Here is a 15,603-nt window from a genome sequence, read left to right as displayed (position 1 = left end):
AGAGAGAGGATGTGTGAGAGGGCGTGAAGGCTTTTTTTTTGTCTACATGTTCCAAAGGGAGGCAACACTGAACACTTATTGAATGTGGGTGGGTTGGAGTAGAAATACAGTTCTTGAGATTGTAATAAAAGTTCTGATTTAAATATGTATTTTCAGCTATTTTTTCATGTGTTAATGATTAGGTTGGACTGAGCTAGTTCTTGTGTAGTTCATGTGGTATGTAATGGTTGCTTTGTAGGTATTAGTTTGCTTGTCCTGTTAAATTTTGGAAATCTCTATCAACTTCTGTAAACTTAAGTAACTTGGTAATAGAAAAATTTCTTTTCAATATTTCATGTTGAGCCAATTTGATTTACATTTGTAAAAACCTGATAAAATGAGCTCGACCAACATCTTTTTCAGTTTTCTTAACCAATATTTTCTAGTTCAAATTATTTAACAGAGGAAGTTGAGTCAACAAACTTAACTTAACTCAGTCAAATCAATGAGATGACTTGACTGAATCAAGTTGAGTCAACAAATCCCTTTTTACAGTGCATTAGGTAGTTAACTTAATGACACGTCACTCAGAATCACCAGAAGATAAATGGAATAAGTTACAATATCAGAGGAATTGTTGAGCAGTTGTTCATGACATTTGAAGGAGTTAATGGCCACAGTGGTAAACCAGTAAATGATAATTGTATGACTGATGTTTGTGTGTGGATGTTCAGTTTTGTATCAAACATTCCTGACCTCTTCTAAGACACAGAAAAAACACACAAAAGTGCTTACATGTGCAAACACACACAGGCACACACACACTCCCTGTGGCCCAAAAGCCCCTTTATGTTTTTATGGCTTTGCTCAGTGAGAAGGTCTGTTAGGGTGAACTGTTACTGCTCTCCTGTGCAGCGTGTGTGTGTGTGTGTGTGTGTGTGTGTGTGTGTGTGTGTGTGTGTCTCATGTGCAGCGTGTGTGTGTGTGTGCCAGGTCAGCAAAGAGGGAGGGACTCATCATGTCACATCCTGCCTCTGGAAGCAATTAGCTTTCACACGCATATGCTGCACAGACTCCGTCACCAACACACACACACACACACACTCTAACATGTTACTGTACACTCACTAACACATGTGAAATCTAAAGAACATTTGCTCTCTAATGCTATTCACAAATAATAGCACAATCTCTCTTTCCTTTCTCTCTCTTTTTTTTCTCCACACAGTGTTGGCTTACACTTTGTTGGCTTACACACCGAAAGCCATGTGCACATGAGAGCACTTATGGTAATGCTGAAACTGATACAGATACAGCTAACATCCTCTCTCATTGAGATAAAGAGATGTACACAAAAACACATTGTCTTCCCACACCAGGAGGATTATCATCATCTTTAATGACCCTGTATCTCCTTCAACAAACACAATCTTTAATGTGAAAACACGACATGATTTACTATATTGTCTCCTTCTACGCTCATATGGAGCTTTTTTCCTATATTTATTCAAGGTGGTCTTTCAATTTTTTGAGCATGATGCCAGTATTTATTTCCAGTTCAGATTTTGTAATTCTTTGCACTTCTGCTTGCGCTTAGATTTGCTCTGCCTCTGCTCAAACTGTATGCTTGCACTCAGATGTATTGTTTTCCTTCTCCAGCTTCAGCCCTTCTCCTCACACTGAGGCTGCTTCTGTGCGCTCATGAAACATCTGCTCTTAGATTTCTGCTTTGCTCTCGGATTTTTGGGGCAATAATTCTGTCAAAATTCCCCAACCAATAGAAGGTGTAGTGATGACCAATGAAATGATCCCTGCCTTGTTGTGGGCTCATTCGCTTTACTTCTTAGAGCGTCCCATATGGGCGGTTAGTCTTTAACTGAGTTCATCCACTCCCACCCACCAGGACTTTATTAAATGTACTTCCCTTGATTCATGTACAACTTTTGGAATAAAAGGACAGTTAATATAGACAGTTAATATCCCGTCAGTGTGCTGGAGGAGAAAACAACGTCACCTTCATGTCTCAGGAGCAAGAGTCTAGCAGTTCGCCAAAGTCAATAACCTTAAATAAGTTTTTTATTTTAGTGGTGCTATGATTTCCTTCAAATTAAATTGGTTAAGTCATATTTGCAGCACAAGAATACATCCATTGATAATATGTTTGGCTTTCAAGTGTTGTACATTATGTGAACACTGTTGCTAGGCAACTAACAATAAAATGAACACCACTGTGTTTCTTTATTTTTCCTCTGTATTTTAGTTTTTAGGAATGGGAAAAGTACCAACAGCATAAGTAACCAGCTAACACAGGAAAAACCAACATAAAGTGTCTTAGTAAGGTGTTGGGCCACCATGTGCGGCCAGAACAGCTTCAATGCACCTTGGCATTGATTCTACAAGTCTCTGAACTCCCCTCGTGCCCTATGGATGGGGGCATTGTCATCCTGGAAGACACCGCCGCTCCCATCAGGATAGAAATGTTTCATCATAGGATAAAAGTGATGACTCAGAACAGCTTTGTATTGATTTGCAATGACCTTCCCTTTACGGGGACGAGTGGACCCAAACCATGCCAGCAAAATGCCCCCCACAGCATGACAGAGTCACCCGCAGGTCAAGCATTCAGGCTTGTAATACTCTCTTAGTGTACACCACACATGCACTCGCCCATTTGTCGAGAATGTGGTGAAGGATGACTCATCTGTCCATATCACTTTTTTTTCACATCTCTGTAGACCAGTGCCTATGGTTTTTGCACCACTTAACTCTCAAATGTGCATTCATCTTTGTAATGAGGGGTTTATGCACTGAAACCCTACTATAATAATCCTCTCTGTGTAATTGTAGATGGACTGTTCTTGCTGACACAGTCTGATCACGTCCTGCACTGATATTCTCAGTCACCTGAGGAAGAGATGCGTTTCAGTTTTCCTTATATATCATACTAATGCACGAGCATCACAGTCATCAAACGTGCGCTGTCGACCACAATTTCTGCCCCTATTTACTGATGTCTTTCCCATAGATCTAAATGCAGATGTCACTTTAGTCACTGTTCCTATTGAAACACTAACCAGTTAGCAGTCTTTGTAACTCAAGCCCTCTTTCAAAGTCACTTAGATCTTTTCCTCTTGCTATCTTGATACAAAATCAGAATCAACTGGGCCTGCTCAGCATTTTTTTACATGCCACAGAGCATGATTGGACATAAGTCTGAGATCACTTTCCAATTCTTCTCTTCAAATGATGTTTACCATTAATGTGTCAAAGTCAGCTCTAAGGTTTCACATATTGTAAATATGTGAATATGTATATGTGAACATGTTATCCTTGATGTATTTTTGAGCCGCAAATATGACTTAACCAATTCAATTTGAAGGAAGTATTAGCACTATGGTCTAGTAATAGATTCATGGTGCCAATGTGTTGTCTAAAGTTACTGAGAAGATACAGTGACATCAGGGAGAATTCCAGGAAAAGACTGGAATTTTTTGATGGCTAAACATAAATTAAATGTAGACTGTTAAACACAGTGGGTTTACTTTGATGATTATGTTTAAATTCCTGGCCAGCACCAAAGCTTTCATTTCATCTTTGTAAGTATAATGATAGCGTGATTGGGATAATGTTTACTGGAAAGGGTCCCCTGAGGGCACTGATGTGAAGCTGATTGTACCATTTTCATTCAGAACTCAAAAGGCCTATATGTTTTCACTAAATGAGGCATATTTGGAAATATTTGTTTCACAAACACTGATAAAGAGCTAAAAATTGCACAGTTGCAAAGTAACGACTAAAACATTAGATGGATCATATAACCAGAAAATATGTTTTAAAGACAAAAATCCACATTATCAAAACAAAGCTAACTTTCTGCCACACATAGGTAAGTTACTGATGTAAGAAAGATTTGTCAGATCAACGAATCCTGTTGTGCTCCATGGGTTGTTCAAGGAGCAGCTTGACCAGTCAAACAGGAGGCAATCATTCTTGCGTAGTTCCCATCACAAAAAGACCTAGCTTTTCCCTCAACTCATCCCTGACTCAGGTCCAACTTCAGGGTAGGCCTCCCGTTCTGTTTTATCTTCAGCTGCATGTCAAAAGCAAGCTTAGTAAAGTCTTTTTTTTATGAGAAACTTGAGGTCCCTATCTCCATCCATTCTGCTAACTTCCTAAGTGGTCCCATCGGCTACTCAGGCAGTTTTTTTTTTCAAAACTTCACGAGGACAGTGATTTGATTGGTGAGGAGCCATGTTCAGCCTGGCCTCCCTTGTTTTTGTTTGTTGTTGTTTTTTTACGATGAACTGACCATTCACTGTTGAGCTTGGTCAAGCCTGGCCTAAATCTGATTGGCTAAAAATCTGGCCTCCTTTGAGCAATGCATTTCTCTGACCGCTAGACAGAACAGGGCATCAACTACACATTGTAATGCATGCAGCAGAGGGGCGCTGTTTCCCTTGCTACACCAGCTAAAGAAGAAAGATATGATGTTTTGATAACAAGAGACTGGCAAAATCTGCAAATTGGCACATTTTTCTTAGATTACAGACAATTACAATATATTCATGGAGATGTCAGGTTTCCTGTAGCCTCTGAGAGAAACTGCCTCTGTTGAAACCAGAGTGTAGCTTTTACCTGCCTAACTGGTCCATTAGATTCACAGGAAAAGCAGCTGCGCTGAGTGATGCGTCAGTTCAAAGTCATCATTCACCCTCTATGCATCACAGAGCAGATGTTTTTTAGGAAAATGTTTTTATAGCTGCTATAAAATATTCTGCATATATGAGTTCTAAAGGAAATGAGAACAAAACTCTAATTTTCCACACACCATATTTTACCCTCCATGGTATAATCAAATTTATGTTCAGCACATTTGTACGCTGTAGAGTTACAGATTACATGTACTCTGTATAGGGCGATGAGTGGCCCATTTTTTGCTGAGTTATAGGAAAGTACCGCAGCCAAACTTTGATTCAGTCTTGCTGCAGTCTTATGAGCACATTTCTAATAAATTAAACATGCCATTAGACCATATTCTCATCCGGATAGTATGCTTAATAAGTCAGTCACACAACTGTTGTGTGTCATAAGAAGTCCATCAAATGAAGTCACCACCATGATAGCCAACTGCGACTCAAAAGAGGCTGTTAAAGGTTAATTTAAACATCTCTTAATCTTGCCACTTGAGTCACTGTTCGGTATTATTCATCATTATTTTAATATTACACCTATAATAAATTCATATATACTTGTAAAGCAGTTTATTATAACAACTTCAGTTATTTATAGGCATATTAAATTAGTCATTTATTTATTTTGGCAATTTTCATTGATATTATCTAATGACTGTGGCTCTGTTTTAGTCGTGAAAATGTTCTAGAAGCATGTGGTGTTTTAATGAGACTGTCTTTCCCCAGAAAACAACATTGGTCATTAAGATAAGCACTTGAAGTAACTTTTCTTCTTCCCTGTGAAGCAATCTCTCACAGTAATTAGAATAATGACTGTCCTCTCTCAGAAGCAATGGCGGAAGTAGTGCTATGTTGTTAAAATGCTGCTAAACATCTTTAGAGGGGAGATTAGGATGGATGATTGGGTGTACTAAGAGTTGGCTTTTGACACTGGAGACTGTTGCTCACATCCTGTTTCCTACCAGCAGTTAATGTCGGTTTATTTTAACAATGATTGAAGTCTTTTAATTTAAGTTAACAAAAAAGAAGCATACAGAGACTAAAATATTTCAGGGATGAGGTGTTATCATTGATTGTCCATCACAGTCTCAACAAGAGTGCCTCACTTTCAGCAGCATGCCACTCTCCTCTCTTCTTTCTTTTATTCTCCTCTCTTTCTTTTCTCTTTGGTTTTGCCGTCTGACGGTTTATAACCTGTGACACTAGCTGCCTATATTTAACCAACCCTTAATCATAGAAGTGGCAGATTATGATACATTTTTGTAAGAGCATGTACGTTGTTTTGGGAACACTGACAACAGGTGTGACAGATCAGAACATGCTCATATTGGCTTATTTTGGAAGTCAGTGACTTGTTGTTTTTAGCATTCCTGGGACCAGTGGAAAACTGATGCTCCAGAGCATTCAGCTATAGCAGCCCTTTTGCTGAACCTAACCTTTTCAGCTCATAACTTCATATCTCTTGGGATAAGTTGGACAACTGCTTATGTCATATGGAGACACCAGATGTTCAATATTTGAGTTGGCACTCTAGATTGCAGAAACAAACATGCAACCCTTAAGATCCCTCACCAAAGAACATCTTTACAGCATCTGCAGTTATTAAACTTTAACTGTATAACCTCACCATAAGTCCTAAACAAGGTCTTGAAAAATGTAGTAAGTTATTTTGCAAGGCCATCATTAATTTTAGGTTTGATGTGAGAGTAAGACATTTCCTAGGGTTAGTCCATCCAAATCTGCCTGCAACAGCTCCCGAACAATTCCAGGAAAAAATACAGACATAAATTTTCTGATTAGATTTTATTTATCCCTTAAGACAAGACAGTTTGCTTTTTATTCCGCTCCAGGTCACAGGGTCAGCAAAACAGCAGGACATACTGTGTTACTCAGAAACACAATAATCTAAACCATTTGAATATTTTTCCTCATATACATATAGTTCTCCATTTTTTTAGCAGTTTTCTTGAAGTGTGCCAGATGTGTATAGCTTATGAATGGCTCCATAGCAACTTCTGCAATCATGAGTACATATGGTTTTAACATGGGTTGTCACAGTGGGAATCCTTCCCTTCATCCTGACAGTGTTAGCATTAGCATCATGCACCAACCGAAATGCTGTATATATCTCGTCCTGTAGGTTCCCCACCAGCACCGCCTGTCTGTGGATGTCATTCCAGAGTTGAAGAACTCAGACAATCACTGCAGGAACCCAGGAGGAATCAGTGACAAGCCCTGGTGTTACACCTCAAATCCCAACATACGCTGGGAGTACTGCGCCGTGCCACAGTGTGGCGAGGCAAGCACAAGACCAGGTACTGTCTTGTGCCATCTTTTGTCACCTTTGTCACCTGTTTCCAATTCCTGGCTCAAATCCACGTCTATCTATCCATGTATAGTACACTACATTACCAACTAGCTGTTGAATAGTCCACCAGCCACAATCAAGACATTTAGACACTCACTGTGTTGGACATTGTTTCAGAAATATCATCTTTTGCTGGCATTAGTTATGTGTGCAGCGGAGCAGAATTAAAGGTGTGGAAGTTATCAACTTAATAAACAGTAAATAAATTGCTTGCTTCATGCAGTGTTGTTGAGAAAGTGGATGGAGATACTAACATGGATTTAAACCAGTTAAAAAACATTGTGAAATCTCTGACATACCTTAAACTTGGTAAATGTTAACAATATTGATTAACATTATCCTCTGTGCATGAAAATTATTAAATCTAGATCATAAATTAAGTAATAAAACTACCGATTGATCCATTACACCCACTAGGCTCCATATTAAAATAACAACAATTGAACAAATAAATGCTTGGTTCTTGTGAGACTTGAATAATTTATATTTTTTCTGTTAAAATCAAGATACCTTTCTAGATTACAGCATATAACTGTGCATTCACAGCAAAAACACCTTGATTTAAACTGTCTCTGTGTTGGCTATGTGTCAGTAATGAAGCCAGAGTCACCGGGCCCCCGTCAGACGCCTCGTGTCCCTCCCACGTCCACAGCATCGTCTCCGGCTTACTCCATGTCCGTCATTGTTATTGTCTTGACTGCACTTGCTGCCGCAGTCTTCCTTGGCATTACCATCCTCGCCTGCCGCAGACGCAGGAAACAGTGGAGGAACAGGAAGAGGTAAAAGAAAGACAAGAGTCTTGGTTCTCTTTCTGTCTGTCTTTCTACAGTATTCCTTACTCCTTCTTTCTGTCCACAGAGAGATGGAGACCCCGAAACTCACTGCTCTTCCGTCTGAGCTCCTGCTGGATCGACTCCACCCAAACCCCATGTACCAGCGGGTTCCCCTGCTGCTGAACTCAAAGCTGCTGGCCCTGGAGTATCCTCGAAATAATATCCAATATGTTAGAGATATTGGAGAGGGAGCCTTCGGACGGGTTTTCCAAGCCAGGTAAGAGAGGGAGATGAAGCAGAGGCAAAAAGCTTTAAAGGTAAAATAGACTAACTATATATCTATCCATCTGGACAATAAAAGGAGAGAAGAAGAGATGGGATTAGAAATGATACAGAGAGTGAAAGAAAGGCACCTCAAAGAGCCTTCCGCCCTAAATGGGTAAGAGGTTGTAGAAGATGGGAAGCTTGCTTGCAGTATTACTTTACATAGACTAATACTGAATATTGCCATGTCATCATCATAACCACTGCCAGGGGCTAACATGATGATGTGGATAATTGTCAGGCAGAGGAAGAGAGAGGGGTGAGATAGAATTCAGAGAGAGGGGGGAGAGAGTGACTAAACAAGGCAACTGGTCATTCTGAGAAGTGCTGCGTCATTCACAAAGTCACAAGGAGAGCTGCTACAGGTGTCACTTTCATTCCACACTGACCCTGTTCACAGCAAGACACAAGTGTCTCAAATAAATCCCTATAGACTAAATACCAGACCTGGGTCATACATATCCATGTGGCTTATAGTGATGTATATTCTAGTTGTAACAGGTTTTTTTTTTTTAGCAGAAAAACAATACATCATAACAGAAACCTGTCACCCCTCTTGCACAGAATTGACCAAACACTAGCTGTTACACTAAAACAATCCCAATCTGATTGTTTGAGGTTGAATAATCTACCCGTGACAGGATGTCACAGTCACTGATAGCCAATGCATCCATGACTGATAACAATTATAGCCGAGTAAAATATTTCAGAAGTGACATAAGATAGAGATTAAGGTTTTTCTAGCCTTGTGAGACTCAGCATAATCAGAACTGATCTCCTCCTACACAAGTCCCACAGTCCTCCCACCTTTGTGGTGTCCCTGATCGATGGTTTGGAACTGACACAAACAGTAAACTTAAATTTTCACAGAGAGGAGCTTAAAAAGTAAGCTGCCTCCAAAAGAACTGTCCCATTTCCCATGGAATGTTTAAAAGTCTTATTAAAGAGACCTCAAAGATTTATGCAATTACTTTAAATTTTTACATTTTAATGAGCTGATTTCTACAGGAATAGCAAAAATATTTAGGATCCTTCTGTTCTATAGTGTATTACATACTATACTGCTGCAAAATTGTTGCATAATAGATAAACTGGGGGTACAGTAATAGAACGTGTATACAGTATAAAAGCACAGTAAGCACAGCACTATTGAGGTTGGTGGCATTTTCACAGTAGCACCTGTAGTATATAGGCATTCAGATCTAAGAGATGTCCTTCAGGCTAGCCGGTAATCCCTCAGATGAAAACTGGAATGGCGCAGTATATGAACACCCCTGGGAACCTAATACACACACATGCGTACACACATTTGTATTCCTGTACATGTTAGGGACTCTCACTACTGTAGTTGTAAACCTAAATCTAACCTTAAACCTAAAACCTTAGTCTTTGCCTTCTAAAACTTCCTTCAGAAACTGAGAACTAAAATGTCAAAACAAACAAAATGTCACTTTGTCTCAACATATAAAACTGAAAGTTGGTTCTCAAAAAGATAGAAGTATGTAGAAGTAAGTACTGATGCACATATGTTGAAGAGGGCAGATAAACAATCATATAAACCTAAACCCATCACATGCATTGGTTGTGAATCACACACATATGTTGCACATGCAGGCATACATGAACTCTAAATAGACTGGAGGGGTAAATATCTTCTTTCCTGACAGATGGGTTTTAATCTGTAGTTTCCTAATGTATGTGTGTGAGTGTGCAGTATGTGTGTTAACAGTGACTGAGAGAGTGTTTCCATATGTGTGCGTACCAGTAGTTTTGTGTGTGCAGACTATATATAAATCTCCACTGAGAAACAACATGTTGACGTTAGTTTGCCTCTCAAGTGAGCCAACACAGGAAGTGTGTGTATGCATCTATTTATGTGTGTGTGTGTTTCCTCCAAGTGACTGACATTTACAATGTAGTGTACTAATATGGTTGCACTGTTGTACTGGGGTTGCTTGTTAGTAGACATTCTAAATATAAGGTTATAGAAATCTGGTTAATGCATTACCAAGAACAAAAAAACCACAAAAATCATAATATTCTGGATTTATATACTTTTGAATGCTTTCAGGCATGTGGTTGCTTAAGATAAATAGACACAAACTGTTAAAATCCTTAAATTCTCTCTTCCTCTCCTCTGCTAGAAGGATAACATAGTTGCATGTGTGCATTGTCTGAGCTTGAATACGTTTGTGTATGTTTGTTTGTTGCAGAGCACCAGGCCTGCTGCCAATGGAGTCCTTCACAATGGTGGCAGTGAAGATGCTGAAGGAGGAAGCCTCAGCTGACATGCAGAATGACTTCCAGAGAGAGGCAGCACTCATGGCACAATTTGACCATCCAAACATCGTACGGCTCCTAGGTTAGTGTGTTTGTATGTTTGTGTTTGTGTGCGTGAGAAAGAGCTTTCAGGATGAAACCAGGTTTCCAAAGAGGCCGCAGTCACAGCTGGAGTTTACAATGTGCAACTGCTGGATCGGTGTGTTTTGCTTGAGAAATGAGGAAAGTGCAAAAACAGATAGAGAGGCACAGACAGAGAGAAACAAAACAGCTTGAGATGAAGAAAAGATGGAACAAAACAGAAAATGAGACAATGTGCAGTGAACAAGATGTTTTTTTCACTAGTTTCTGGGCAAAAGCAACCACTATGTTATCAAATCCAGGACTCTGACCAGATCACTACTGTAGGTGGATACAGTCCTGGAGTTAAATATGCACTCTGTGCTGGACAGGATGTTTCCTACTTGGCTTATTTTCCACCCATCACTTTTGTGATTTGAGCAGTTTACCAGAGATCTACAAACATTTCAAGTTCAAATTTTGATTTGGTTTGCCAACAATATTCAAAAATCATCAAGGTTTTATGGTTATGTTCAAGCAAATTGAAATACTTGGTTAAAACCTGGAAAAATCAGTCATAGTAAGTACAATATAGTGAAGTTTAGGCATCTAAAACACTTGAAGTTAGGGCCATTTAAGCATGTAAATAATCTCATCAGTGACACAAATAATGTTTCCTTTTAGATTACTGTTAAGGTTTGAACTGAACGAGGAAGAAAGATAAAAAAATCTAAATATGTTTTTTGCCTGATATGTCTTATCTCAGTGGCTCATACGAAAGCAACCAAAATGTTTTCTCTATGAAAGTGAAATAATCATGTGAAAATAAAGGGGAATTTCATTCATTCCTGCATTTCTAGTTTCGATGCACTTAATGTGATTCTCTTGAATGGAGTCATTTTCTTCAGATCTAGTTCACTGTACTATAAAACCACTAGAGACATAGATAGGACTGTTTGCCAGTAAACAAGTGCTGCCTGACGACTAATGTAGCTTTGTTGGCCTTAGTAAAACAAATGTCCTCTATTAAAGCTTATACACACTAATACAGCCTTGTCTAATCTAATACAAACAGTTTGCATCCAAATATACTTCCAAGAAGACAGAGAGATACAACGTAGTCTGTTTGGTGCTGTCAGTGAGTAAACAGAGCCATTGGTCACTGGCTGCGCTGAAAGAAGCATGTTTACTTTGGTTCAGTTTACAGCCCCAGCTCGGTTGTGAAATATTTTTAAATCAACATTCACTGTTGCAGAGAAAAAAAATGCAATTTTTTTTCCAGAAGTGTATTAAACTACAGTATCTTATCTTTTCTGTGCAGTTTTGAGTGACATTTGTTTTTGGATGACTCATCTGGAGAGTGACACACGCCAAAGTCTCTGGTGTACATGAAACCAGAGTTGATTAGATTATTTCCTTGACCTCTAATTACCCTCGGGACTAATAATACACTGCAAATCATGTTTCAAAATATATGCATCATCTATAACATGCATGTGTTGAGATTAGAGATGCCATATGTTTGCATGTGTTCATTGTTTCGTTGCATGTCCAAGACGAGGCCTCCGTGTTCTGTATATTTAGCGATAGAGTTAAACATTTTAATCCCGTGACTGACCTTCAGTCAAGGCTGCTACTGTTGGGTTACAGTCCTGAGTGTGGACACTCCACACACACACACACACACACATATACACACACCAAAGCTTGTTCTCGAGGGAGCTGTCCTACTCTGTGACCCACAGGACATAAACCAACTGTGCATGAACTCCAAGCTTCCTCTTCTTGACAAAACTTGCATGTTGACATGTTGTTGTTGCAATTTTTGCGCTGACTTAATGGTTGCAACATTCCAACAGATGGAAATATTCTAGATGCTTTGTGCCTCATTTTTTAAACACATTTCCACACAGTTCAGCTGGATATGTTTGGTACATTGTGACACTTTGGGAAGTCCATTAAAATTCAGCTTGAACAGGGTTTCAGCAAAGTTTGAAAGAGTTAATAATGACTGGGCTTTCAGCAGGTCAGTGAGCTTTAAGGGGTTCAAGGCAATACATTTGTGTTTCCTTTCTTGTTGTCAGATCTGGAGATCAGATTTTTCCTACAGAACTATAAAAGTATTCATACATAATTTTGAAATCTTTGTGAATGCCAGGTTACATGAATGGTACATCTACAACTTATGCAGGGGCTGTTGGGGCTCTGCACAGTCTTAACAGTGTGTGCTCTAATTCTACTAAGCAGTGCACTTTGCAAAAGGCATTTACAGGAATGCATAAATAAGCCAGCAGACAGCCACTCTTTTATAGAGGTAAAGTAAATAAGTAGTAAATAAATTAGAATGGATTTGTTGAGTGTAAACCTCCCTCAGTGCTAGAAATATTCTCCAATTTGTTGTTACCCTCTGCGACTTTGTTAATGTCAATGAAATTATAGGGTAAATTGATTTCTTGATCACATAAATGTGCCTTTAGGATTTGTCAAGTTATTGTTTGGTGTGTTTCATACCGTAGTTATGGCTGAGAAAGATTGTGGAAATTCGTTGAGGTTTTCAGGCAGACTCACATTAGTTAAAAGATAAACCACTGCAGAGGTAATTAATAGATGGCAGTTTTAAAAATAATATGTCAAAACACTTTCTTTCCATTCCATACCAGGGATACAAACAAGTCAGTTTTCTGTAGTAGCCCTCACTGTCAACTACATACTGCATTTTGGATTTCCAGAAACCTAAATGTTATTTGTGAGTTCTCTTAATCACAACTCACAGGGAAATGCAGCCACAATCATACCACTTGCAATTTTAGAAATTCTTTTTAACTGACCGTGTTTCCCCACAGCACAGACAGACTCAGAGGAACATAAAGTCGATTTAGAAATATACACGTTTACATCACAGGGCTGCTAATGTACCACTGTACATACACTATGCGTGAGAGTTTATTTGTGAACATGCACACATCACAGATGGTTTTGTCTGTGTTTATGTCTGGGCTGAATATTTATTTGCCTTTTACACTGAATGAACTCACTATATGGTTTGCTGAAGAAGAAAAAACACACTTGATTCAGCGTGGTCTAATGATGTGTTTATGTGGGTGAGTATTTGTGTTTGTTCTCTCAGACCTCTGGGCTGGTGGTGGGAAAATACACAACTCACAAGCCCACTTATATTATCTGTATTATAGATCATAATATAATATCATCTGTATGCTGTCTTCCCCAGGTGTGTGTGCAGTGGGTAAACCCATGTGCCTGATGTTCGAGTACATGGCCCATGGTGACCTCAATGAGTTCCTGCGTCGTCGATCTCCAAACCAATCGGTGCGCACCCTCAGCCGTGCCAGCCTATCGGGTCGCAGTTTCTCCTCTGAGCTGGAGGCAGGACTACTCTCCTGTGTTGAGCAATTGTCTATTTCCAAGCAGATCGCGGCAGGAATGGCCTACCTATCAGAGCGCAAGTTCGTCCATCGCGACCTTGCGACTCGGAACTGCTTGGTTGGGGAGGAAATGGAGGTGAAGATCGCAGACTTCGGCCTCTCCAGAAACATATACTCAGCTGATTACTACAAAGCCAATGAGAATGACGCCATCCCCATTCGCTGGATGCCTCCAGAGTCTATTTTCTATAACCGCTACACCACTGAATCAGATGTGTGGGCCTATGGTGTGGTGTTATGGGAGATTTTCTCCCATGGGATGCAGCCGTATTACGGCATGGGCCATGAGGAAGTTATTTACTATGTGAGGGATGGTCACATCCTTTCCTGTCCTGAGAACTGTCCTCTGGAACTGTACAATCTGATGAGGCTTTGTTGGAGCACACATCCATCAGATAGGCCCAGCTTCAGTAGTATACATCGAATACTGGAGCGTATGCATCAAAACACACTAAACACTGACACTGAGCCTGACTGCTAATGTGGGAAAAAATGGTTTCCTTGTGCAAATAACCATTGTGTTATGATGTTCCACCTCAACTGAACCCTGACACTGAGCCTGAGCATACAAAGAATACTCGTAGTGAAATGATAGTCATTTTTGCCCAGTTTTTCTTTTCGGGAGACTCAAACTGGTACCAAACCTTTTTGTTTCATCTTGACCAGCAGTTTCCATCAGATAGGTCTGCTGTTAAATGCATGTATGAACCCTTAGCCATTTGAAAGCTGGCTTAATGTGCGCATGTGGAATTGTTGGATTTTTTTTTTCTTCTTCATTTTTAAGTTTTCAAGCAGTTTTGGCAAATGTGATAATGCAATTTATTTGTCCCTTAGAGAGGTGGTAAAGAATGTGGAATGTCATTCACTTTGTTAGTGCCATGTTGACATAGTTAATACTTCAAAGTATCTACTTTTCAAAGACTACCTTGCTTGTTTTAGTCACCTCTAGCTAATTCCACAGTGGCACAAAATCACTTTAAACTATAACCAGTTGACTGTTTTTATAGAGAAGTTGTTATTCCATTTTTGGGCATTATTATTTTACTTTTTGATTTCTTTGTCACTATGTTGTAGATGTTTTTTTTTCCACTTCAGTTTTACTTATTTTTGACAGTGTTTGACACACAGAGTTTGGCATAACAAGTAGTGCAGGGCATTGACAAAATCTGTATAAAGTTTATTAATGAATTCTTGACATCTCTAATGAAGTCTCTCACTGAAGCACAGACACACAGATTTGTTTAAATATAACTGCAGAATCTCATTAACAGGATTCATTCTCATGCCTTATAATAGACTCTTTACGAAGTGAAGAATGGCCAAAATGCCCTCAATCTGCAAAAATATCTTCATTCTGAATGAATTAATCTTTAATTGGTTCTCACAAATATAGAAACTCATTTCAACTGTGTTTAATTAAATTGGGGCTTTATTATTACACAATTTGACTACAGTATTAACAACATTGCTTGTGTTGTAAATCTTTTGAGTCATTACTCAACACAGTTTTTGTTTAGTAAATGTATTTAATTAAGAGATTAATATGAAATGAAAGAAAATATCTATCATGTTAACTAGAGATGCCTTTCAGATAAATTACATTTATATTCTTCTTAAATGTGTGATGTTTCCTTTTTGTTATTTGTTACATTACCTAAACAATTATACAATTTTGCCACAGTTAC

General features: G+C 39.0%; 1 protein-coding gene across 2 annotated transcripts in view; it reads left to right on the top strand.

Annotated features, from left to right (window-relative positions):
* The window catches only part of musk (muscle, skeletal, receptor tyrosine kinase), a 40,227-nt gene extending 24,624 nt beyond the window's left edge, over nt 1-15,603 (top strand). For both annotated transcript variants that reach the window (XM_044334179.1, XM_044334180.1), the window contains 5 exons: nt 6,811-6,985; nt 7,631-7,817; nt 7,897-8,088; nt 10,349-10,497; nt 13,705-15,603. In XM_044334179.1, coding sequence (XP_044190114.1) covers nt 6,811-6,985; nt 7,631-7,817; nt 7,897-8,088; nt 10,349-10,497; nt 13,705-14,399 — 1,398 coding nt within the window. In that variant the 3' untranslated portion in view covers nt 14,400-15,603. The remainder of the gene's footprint in view (nt 1-6,810; nt 6,986-7,630; nt 7,818-7,896; nt 8,089-10,348; nt 10,498-13,704) is intronic.

The sequence above is a fragment of the Thunnus albacares genome, chromosome 18 (genome assembly GCF_914725855.1).
Source record: "Thunnus albacares chromosome 18, fThuAlb1.1, whole genome shotgun sequence".
Taxonomy (NCBI): Eukaryota; Metazoa; Chordata; class Actinopteri; order Scombriformes; family Scombridae; genus Thunnus; species Thunnus albacares.
This window is presented reverse-complemented; position numbering and strand designations above follow the sequence as displayed.